This window comes from Oryzias latipes, chromosome 18 (assembly GCF_053564925.1).
Source record: "Oryzias latipes strain Hd-rR chromosome 18, Olatipes_Hd-rR_3.1".
Classification (NCBI taxonomy): Eukaryota; Metazoa; Chordata; class Actinopteri; order Beloniformes; family Adrianichthyidae; genus Oryzias; species Oryzias latipes.
In genome coordinates this window covers 17,550,737-17,559,733 of record NC_136254.1, presented here as the reverse complement: position 1 = coordinate 17,559,733, position 8,997 = coordinate 17,550,737, and the positions used below count along the sequence as shown (strand labels likewise).

General features: G+C 36.3%; 1 protein-coding gene across 2 annotated transcripts; it reads right to left on the bottom strand.

Annotated features, from left to right (window-relative positions):
• Nucleotides 1-6,299: 6,299 nt before the first annotated feature.
• mrpl52 (mitochondrial ribosomal protein L52) lies at nucleotides 6,300-8,681 on the bottom strand. Of its 2 annotated transcripts, XM_078936624.1 has the most exons (6): nucleotides 8,631-8,681; nucleotides 8,429-8,496; nucleotides 8,117-8,186; nucleotides 7,673-7,740; nucleotides 6,528-6,592; nucleotides 6,300-6,449 (listed from the first exon to the last, which is right to left on the bottom strand). In XM_078936624.1, the coding sequence occupies exons 2-6, from the start codon at nucleotides 8,460-8,462 to the stop codon at nucleotides 6,306-6,308; spliced, it is 381 nt and encodes a 126-aa protein (XP_078792750.1). In that variant the 5' UTR covers nucleotides 8,463-8,496; nucleotides 8,631-8,681; the 3' UTR covers nucleotides 6,300-6,305. The 2 variants fall into 2 exon arrangements, with proteins under 2 accessions (XP_078792750.1, XP_004079883.1); XM_004079835.5 differs by lacking the exon at nucleotides 8,631-8,681 and having other exon boundaries at nucleotides 8,429-8,562.
• Nucleotides 8,682-8,997: the final 316 nt, after the last annotated feature.

Genomic DNA, 8,997 nt, shown 5'->3' with positions numbered 1-8,997 from the left:
CAGTTTATTTGGTTAAACTAGATTAAACTTAGTTATTTAGAAGGTTAAATACTCTTATTAGGGCTTTTGTAAATATACCTAATTAGGACTATTTCTGATGACTTTCTTTTAGGGTTAGATTTAGTTCCATCTGGGGGTTTTTTCGTTCATTTGTGAAGTCAAAAAGTCAGGTCAAGAGCCTGCTTTAGTTTCTGGAAGGGCCCGCAATGGAAAAAAACAAAATGTGTGAAAGTGAGCCGAAGAGAAGTATGAGGGTCCATCCTTTGATGTTTACAAATTGCAGGAGAACAAAATCTGTGTGTAAAGAAAAGAAAAACAGAAACAGGTAGCAAGACGCAGGACATCCGTTGCAGGAACAGGGATATTCTTCATTCAGCGTGTCCCATCACAGCCTCTGTTATTTCCTCACCCACTGCAAAAGTACTTTTGTCCCAGGCTCCGCCTCTTCTCACCACAAATATCTATGGTCTGTTTTTGCTCTCTGTCTTTGCTCTTTCTTCTCATCTTCCCCTCATTCCTCTCTGTTAGAACTCTTTACTGACTGACAGAAAAACTGTAAACAACTGGAGCCAAAATCAACCACGAATTTAAGCCAAAGAACCCCTACATCCAAACTCAAAAGAGAAAACTTTTATGCATAAGGTTTGGTTTATGGTAACGTGGTGGATATGGGTTCTTCTAAGGTAACTTTACTTTGAGGATTCCTCTATATTTATGAGAATTTATCATTCTAAACGTTTGGACTTAAATCTGGGGACTTGAGGCCACAACAAATACATAAATCTCACATATTCTCTTTTGTTTGTTTGTTTGTTTGTTTGTTTGTTTGTTTGTTTGGGTGAATGAAGCAAATATTCTCATTTTTGTCTGTTCCATTTTAACGTGAAAGAAATGTGAGATTTATATATATTTAATATATGATCTCATCTTGTGTAAAATTCCATGAAGTTGTTAATTATATCATTAGGGATTAAATATTTTTATTTAAGTATTAAAGTTATATATTGAAAAGTATTTATTTTCATTGTATTGTCTTCTGCACTTGATTTCTTTCTGTTTTTCTACTAAGCTCATCTGAAAAATGTGTCTGGAAAAAAACAATTTTAAAACAAAAATACTTCTTGTTCTTTTTTGTAGGTCATGCTCGTCTTTCTTTGTCTTCTTCATTCAGGAGTTAATTATAAAATCTGATAATTTCAGCAAAACCAGGGTCAGGTTTTGACTTGTTCTTTTAACAGCTCTGTAACATTCTTCAACCAAATGAGTAATTGGGCCCCTTTTTTGCAGTCTTACTGCAGTTTAAGCAGGTTTAAACTACAGCTGTGAAAGGAGGGCTGCAATAAATGTTTATGAACAAACTATGACTTCTCAGGAAAGTTGTTGTTTCCAATGCTGTCTGGAATCCATCATAAATCAGTCATAAAATACAATAGCTGAGCGCTTTACCAAACAGACTAAACTAAACTGGGCATCCCTGGCCTTAGAACCTCATTTACTAAAGTGGAAGTTCACAATGAGATAAAGCAAAACTGAGTCTGCCAAAGATCTGCTTTACTTTTCCCGTGACAGGCCTCACAGACGGGACCTTAGGCAGATCCTGGAGTCTGTGTTGTCCTCTGTCCTTCTGTCAGCTGCATTAACGCTGAACTCATTTATACAGTGTGGCCGGGCGGTGCAGGAGGAACCATCAGGCTCAGCAGTCCTTCTCCAAGCCTGGCAGGAAGTGGCCAGGACAGCTGCTTGCAATTCAACCTGGGAGTTGGGTGACCTACTTTGCAGAGCGGTGTACTTTCTACTGTAAATGTGGCAGCAATTTTTTTTGCCTTTTATTACAGTTTGTGTGACTTCTGTTATTAACAAAGCTGAAAAATTGCCCTTTTTTTCATTTTACAACACTTGTGATTTGAGGTTCACAATGTTTACAAGTTTAATGCAAAAAGAAAAAATGACAGCAGCACCACTAAGTTGATTTTAATCCTATGGGGACTTACTGATGTTCACTAAATGATGACTAATTGTACAAACATTGGATTTTACTTTAAGGTTCATGTTTAACCCTTGTGCTATCTTAGATGACCCCACCCTTACATTGACGTGTCCTCCCTACCATGACAAAGGTGGATAAAGGTGGAAAGATTTCATGTAATCCATGGACACCAGTGAAGATCACAAATCATTGAAGAAAAAAGGTTCAGCGCACTTTCTAGTGGGGTCTAGATGACCCAACTCCTAATGTTAAAGTGCCTAGGATAGCACAAGGGTTACATCGCATAAAATGTTTTGATTTCACTAATCAGTTCTTACAGTTTTGTCCAAATTGACCATTTCTTTGAAAGTTGCATTCAAACCATGTAAAATGTGGTATTTTCAACTACATCAATTTAAACTCATTTAATAGCTGTCAGAAATGATTTTTTTCAACTAATCCATACTGAAAAAAGTGGTTAAAGTCCCACTCTAATCATCTTTTGATCTATTTTCAAAGTGTTCCCAGTGGTCTTTTAATTATGATTATGCCGTTTTTTTAGCCAAATCCAAAAGCCACAAATCTGCGTAATTTTCTAGGCTATAGTTTCTGCAGAGCAGTAGTAGTTCGTTAGTAATTCCCCTCTGAAATGTGGGCGGCAATGTTGGTGCAGAGTAAGCTTACTCAGACCTGCTCTACTTTTCCCCTGACAGGCCTCACAGACAGGACCTGAGGTGCCATTCTAGAGAAAGTCAGTCCGTCCCCGTTTTTCATGCTCTCCCTCCCGCTAGCTTACAGTCCCTCACAACTCCAACTTAACATTACAGGTGCAACAAAAATGGTGAGCAATATCCGAGCTATCCAGCCGTCCAGTTTTGACCCAGATACCAGCTTGGATGGGGAAAATGAAGACACACATGGATCTAGTCGTCTCCAAGTGGATGCATCAGAATGGAGTGGAGCAGGAAGCTTGTTGCTTTTTCCAACTGCATGTTTTCCTCTGCTCCTGATTCACAACAATTTGGATAAAGAAATACTCAGAAATGCAAAGTTAAGCTTAATTTTTTCTTTATAAATGTCCTCCATCATCAGAAAAACACCACAAGAACATGTTAAAAGCACATTAAACATTATTTCTAGTGGACTGGGTCTTTAAAATCCCACTCCATTCTTTCCCATTTTCTTGAAGTTTTGTTTAAAAAAATGTAACCTCTAAGTGTGGGATCAGAGTCCTGAATCAGCCAAGTTAAGAGGAAGTCAAGTCGTTGCACCAGAGCCTCCACACACTTCCTGCACCTCCAGCTCACTCCATCTGCTAGCAGAGAGGTAGAATTTCAGTGGGCGATGGGTTAATCCACAGATCCAGCCACATCTGTCTCATTCTTTCAGTTTGCTCTTTAGTTCACCTAACCCTCCTCCTTTAAAGCCCCCTCCCTCCGTTGGTGAGTTCTGCACAATAAGCAACATCTGGTTCCCATTTCCTCAACACAAAAACAACATGAGGAGGGGGGAGGCAGACAGAAAGAAGCAACACGTGAAATGTTGGAGCCTGTAGGAGCTTCATCTCTCACCGTCTTTGATGGTGCTGGAGTGAGCATCAACCAGAATGTCACTTCCTAAACAATCCTCCCTTTTGCCCCCCGTGGTCTGTTACATGTCTGTGATACAACAAGCGGCCTTCTCCTTTGGTCCAGGCATGAAAAAAAAACCTTGAAACAAGGAAAAGATGAGGTGGGAAGAACACTCCCTTATCCACAGAAAAGAATCTGCAACTCAGCGGCTAGCAGCCCTAATTACAGTGGGGCTTTGCTGAAGTCTGCAACTAAAGCGGGTTGAAGAGAAAGATTCAAACGGAGGGAGAGGAAAAATGTGAGGAAGGGAAAAAGAAAAAGCAAATGTCACTAATGTGAGCTGGGGGGACAGAGAGGAAAGACTTACCTCATTTTACAGTCAGTTTTAGACTTAGATTCACACCGAGTTAGTGTTGACTTTTACAAGTACACAGCTGCACAGCGTCTCGGCCAATCTTTCCATAGCCTTTTATTCTGTACTTCTGCAGTAACAAGACCTAAACATTGTTTTCGTTTTTTGACCAAAGTCCTCCTTATAGCAAAAATGTTGAAAAAAATCTTAGTTTTAAACATCTTTATCAACATAAGCATAGATAAGGAGGATTTTTGGAAGATCTCTGCAGCAAAGAAATTCCAAAATGCACTCAGTCAATGCAATTTGTGACAAATATTTACTGAATAAGTGAATTTGATGTTTTTTTTCTAACATCCTGGTGGTTTTCACTATTTTTTTTCTTATTGTGCCTTTTAGAGTAAATTCTTGCCTCCGCCATAAACCCAAAATTGTCACAATACCTACGGCTTGGTGGCCGTTTTGTGGCAAAGTGGCTTTCCCCGATTGCTCACACATTTTTTACCAGAATATTGTGAAACTGTAATACATTAATCATTGGCTCAAGCTGAACAAAACAATACGACATACTAGAGGTGTAGGTGTGATTAACAAAAAAAACCTCAGACAAAGGAGCCAAGAAAATCAAAAAATTGATTTTGTCAATTTTTCTAAAAATTACATAGATCTGTTTTTCACCCCCTACCATGACAAAGGTGGATAAAGGTGGAAAGATTTCATGTAATCCATGGACACCAGTGAAGATCACAAATCATTGAAGAAAAAAGGTTCAGTCCACTGTCTAGTGTACATGTGTCAAACTCAAGGCCCGGGGGCCAAATGTGGCCCTCCATGTCATTTTATGTGGCCCGCGAGAACATAAAAGTTTTTAATTTCTTAACATAAAAATAAAAACTTGGTGTGTATTTATTCCTATTTAGTGGGAATCGGACTTGAAATCTGGGATTGGGCAACTATACATTAGGACTTAAACACTGTCCATTTAGCCTAACCTGACAGAATCAAATTTAAAAGAATTTATGCTAAAGTAACAAGCAAACATGTTTTCTATGTAACTGCAATTGTCACTTTAAAAAGTTATAATAAATAAATAAATGAGTTATTTAACATTAAGGAGTAGTGACATTTATTTTTCATTACATTTAGTTACATATATAAGTTATATCTGGCCCTTTGAGGACAACCACCATGCTGAAGTGGCCCTTGGTGAAAATGAGTTTGACACCCCTGGTCTACTGGGTCTAGATGACCCAATTCCAAATGGTAAAGTGCCTAGGATAGCACAAGGGTTAAGGAAACATTGTAGCGGCAACATTTCCATCTTTGGTTTAAACAGCCTCATCAGTTAATTTATAATTAACTGATAATTAACAGATTTTCTGTTTTGTACAATTAGTGAAGCCCATTGAGACAGCATGTGTTGTAATATTGGGCTGTATAAATAAAACTGAATTTCTTCAAATAAACTGATCATTCTTGTTGTCCAAAAAAATTATTAGTTTCTTTAGAAGGGACTTTACAGAGGTTTGTGGTCAGTCAAACAGGTTTGTCTAAAGCAGACTGAATCCATAGAGCGATCATCTAATTTGTCAAATGCATTTTTCAGGATAAATGTTTAGATATTCACTGTAGCAGAAGCTTTTTCCCATGATGCAGTGTTCTAGGATTGCTGGAGACGCCTTTAAATCATCTTGCAGTCTGCAACTGAGCTTAACTTGCTATAAAATGAACAGAGATGGCCATTAAGCTTCTCCACTTGCAAATGATTTTTCCAGACAGCGTTCTTTCCTTCATGATCACAGACTTATGTGCATCTGTGGTTTTCTTTCCAGAATGCAGTGATGGCTTATTGGGAATTTCTACAGGAAGAATAAAGTAAAAAGAATGTTTGCAAACTTTGGTTTTGGTAACAGTGGCTCAATGATTCAACAATGTTAGAATTTATCTGAGTTTAGATATTATTTGTCCTCCATTTTTAGCATTAGTGTGTATTCCTTTTTTTTTTCCTATGGTCATCTTGACCCCATAGGATAGCACAAGGGATAGATGAAGAAAAATAAACATCTCAAAGATGAGCTCAACACAAAATGGTGTTTTAAGCATAAAGCTTGATTTCGAATGAGAAATGCTGCCATCTAGTGGAAGCAGACTGACCTTCCTAACAAAGAAACCCATTGAAGTCAAAAATAAGCCCAAAATGAAGTCAATTGCAGTAATATTTAACAAGAAAAACAAAGTAAAATGAGATCAAACAAAGTAGTTTGACAAATGTTTTATAATAACCTAAGTCACTAGATTTCACTGATAAACTATCCTATGTGCTGATCCTCAGGATGATAGGTGAGATAATATTTGCCAAACCCAAGCATAAAAACAGAAAAAAGTTATGAAAAACGGATGATCGACGGAAAACGTTTTACGATTTTTTTATTAATAGCTTTCCCTTGGGTTTAAGTAAAAGAGACTTTTTGTGCTCCTCCATTCTTTTGGCCTCTTCCTGCTTCTCCTTCCAGGCCTCTATTCCTCGGTCCATCTCTGTGCTCAGCATCACAATCCGTCTCTGGGGAGAACAAAAAGCCGATGAGCAGGAGAGTGTCAAACAACTAATGGGTGACAGGCTTCTGTGAAGAAATCTCACCGCAAGAACTTCTCGCTCTTGTTTTCTTCTCAGCTGGCCCTTCATTGGAGGTGCTGGACGACCATCTGTCCAGAAAAAAGAAAACAGAGTATCAGAATCATACATTGGTCACTTTTTATTATTTATGTGCATAACTATGAAAGAATTGTAATTCACAAGGACATGTAAAAAAGATCCTTAACAATTGGATGTAAGGAATCAAGATTCATGAAAAAATCTCAAAATTAACCCTAAACTTTAAGATCGAGTCTGTTTCATGAGTGTAAAAATCTGGTAAAAGATAATTTTAATATTTTCAAACATAAATAAAATAATTTAAAATAGCAAACTTTCTTTTGGTGAAAAATGCTAAAACTGTATAAAATGGTGTTTAAGAACTTGTGTTATCGTTTTCGCCAACCATTGGACTTCACCCTAAAAACACGAGAAGTCATTATAGCAGCAATTTGTTAATTTTAAGGAAAAAAATAATCCACAGACCCCCCCCCCCCCCCCCCCCCCCATTTAATGTATACACAACATTTGGATTTTAACTGATGTCCAACTTACCTTCTAACGCAACACTTATCTAAAGTAAAAAACTCCAGCAAGAGTTTTTTCTCCTTCCAAAAAATTCTAAACTTTTGTTTGAATTACTTTGTTTTTTCCCTTGTTTGGCTCCCAACAACCGTAATTGTTGGGAGTAGAGATTCAGCGGGTTTGGAAAATGGATGGATGAATAGATGGATTATGTGAGTGTTTTTATGCTTTTCTCAGTTATAGGCATGGTTTTAAGTTTTCTGATCAAGACTGTTTTGTGTTTCTTGTTCCACTTATAGCTTTAAACAGAAAATGTATTTTTTAGTACTTTGAAATTTGTGAATTTACTTTTTGTTTAACTCTAAATTAAAAATATAAGGACAACAAATACTTCAAAAACATAAAAAAAAAAAACAATAAATTAATCTTTGTGCATTTAATTTCTATTTTCAAAATAATCTCCAAACAATGAAGCTATAATACTTTACATGATTACCAAAATGGAAAGGTTTCAAGCAAAGACTGGCAATTTCTCATCCTTATTGCAGGACTATGACACTTTCATGAAAATAAAGACATGCATTTGATGCAGATTGAAATGTTTAAAAATAATAATTCAAATAGACCTGCAAAAGACCAGTCAGGCAGATCAGTCAGAGGCCCATATTCTGTGCCGCTTCTAGAAAGTCCATGTCTGCAAAATAGAAACAAACAAAACCATACAAACATACAACAAAAAAAAGCGTTCAAAGCAACATTAATGCTGCTCTTTATTTTTAATGTTCTATTTTATTTCATAGTTATTATGATGGTTGTAAAGAGTTTATTGATTTTAAATATTATAAAGTATTTCTCTTTATAATATTAACAGGCCAATATTGAAACCTCCTGCTGAGGTTTTCAGTGTCTGTCAGCAGAATAACATAAAAATGCAAAACTGAATTATAGCTGACTTTACGATAAGACAAAGAAAACTTGAAAATAAAAGGATCCATAAAAAGTGTGGCGAAGAAGCACAACCAGTTACCTAAAAATATAAAAACGTAGGAGTTTAGCAGAACGTTACTTACTCCTTCCTCCACTTCTCTCCAGCTCTGACTCCACAGGTGGTGCTGAAGTGTTTGTTGGAATTCTTTAGCACTAAATAGACAAACAAACATAGGATTACATCCCTGCATAAGTCCTGTGTTGTGTCGTTTGTAGCCCAAACAAAACTGTTAGCATCAGCGTTAGCAACAAGAGTATGCCCAGATAACTTGTCATAACGCCTGTTTTAAATTCAGCTAAGCTTGTAGATAAACAAAAACCATAACAACCCTCAACTTATCAAAACTAAAATGAACCAAAGAGGCTCTAAATAATATGAATAACCTCTGTCTCACCAGAGCTGCACAACGTCCGAAAGGAGGCCGCCATGTTTGTAAAATTTTGTGTTGACCACCTGGTGGTGCTAAAGACGCCGAACAGGGAGAGCTGTTACACAAATTAAATTAAATTAAATTAAATTAAATTAAATTAAATTAAATTAAATTAAATTAAATTAAATTAAATTAAATTAAATTAAATTAAATTAAATTAAATTACTGTTTTCCAACTTTGTACTTTTTCTGTACTCCTTTTTATTCAAATGTAAACATTGTGCTTCTGTTGCTAGTTCTGAAATTGTCTTTTGTTGGTTCTTTTGTTCCATTTCACTTTTGTTCTGTTGCAGTTATATTTTATCAATTAACATTTCAAAAGAACATGTGTTTTTTTGTGCTAAAAAAACAAACAAAAAAGACACGTTCTCTTACTAATGATAATAATGTACAATTAAAATGCTTTCTGAATGCATCCATCACACCAAAATACAGGCCTGTGTGCAACAAAAATCATATATTTGAGGTATAAATAAAAATCGAGGTTTTATAAGACCCTTAGATACACTTGGTCAATTTGTGTGTGAATGTAT

Coding starts and splice junctions, on each gene's coding strand:
- mrpl52 (XM_078936624.1), bottom strand. CDS start 8,462: ATGGCGGCCTCCTTTCGGACGTTGTGCAGCTCTG. Junction 7,741..8,116: donor GGAGAGAAGTGGAGGAAGGA/GTAAGTAACGTT, acceptor TCTATTTTGCAG/ACATGGACTTTCTAGAAGCG. Junction 6,450..6,527: donor AAGAGCGAGAAGTTCTTGCG/GTGAGATTTCTT, acceptor TGTTCTCCCCAG/AGACGGATTGTGATGCTGAG.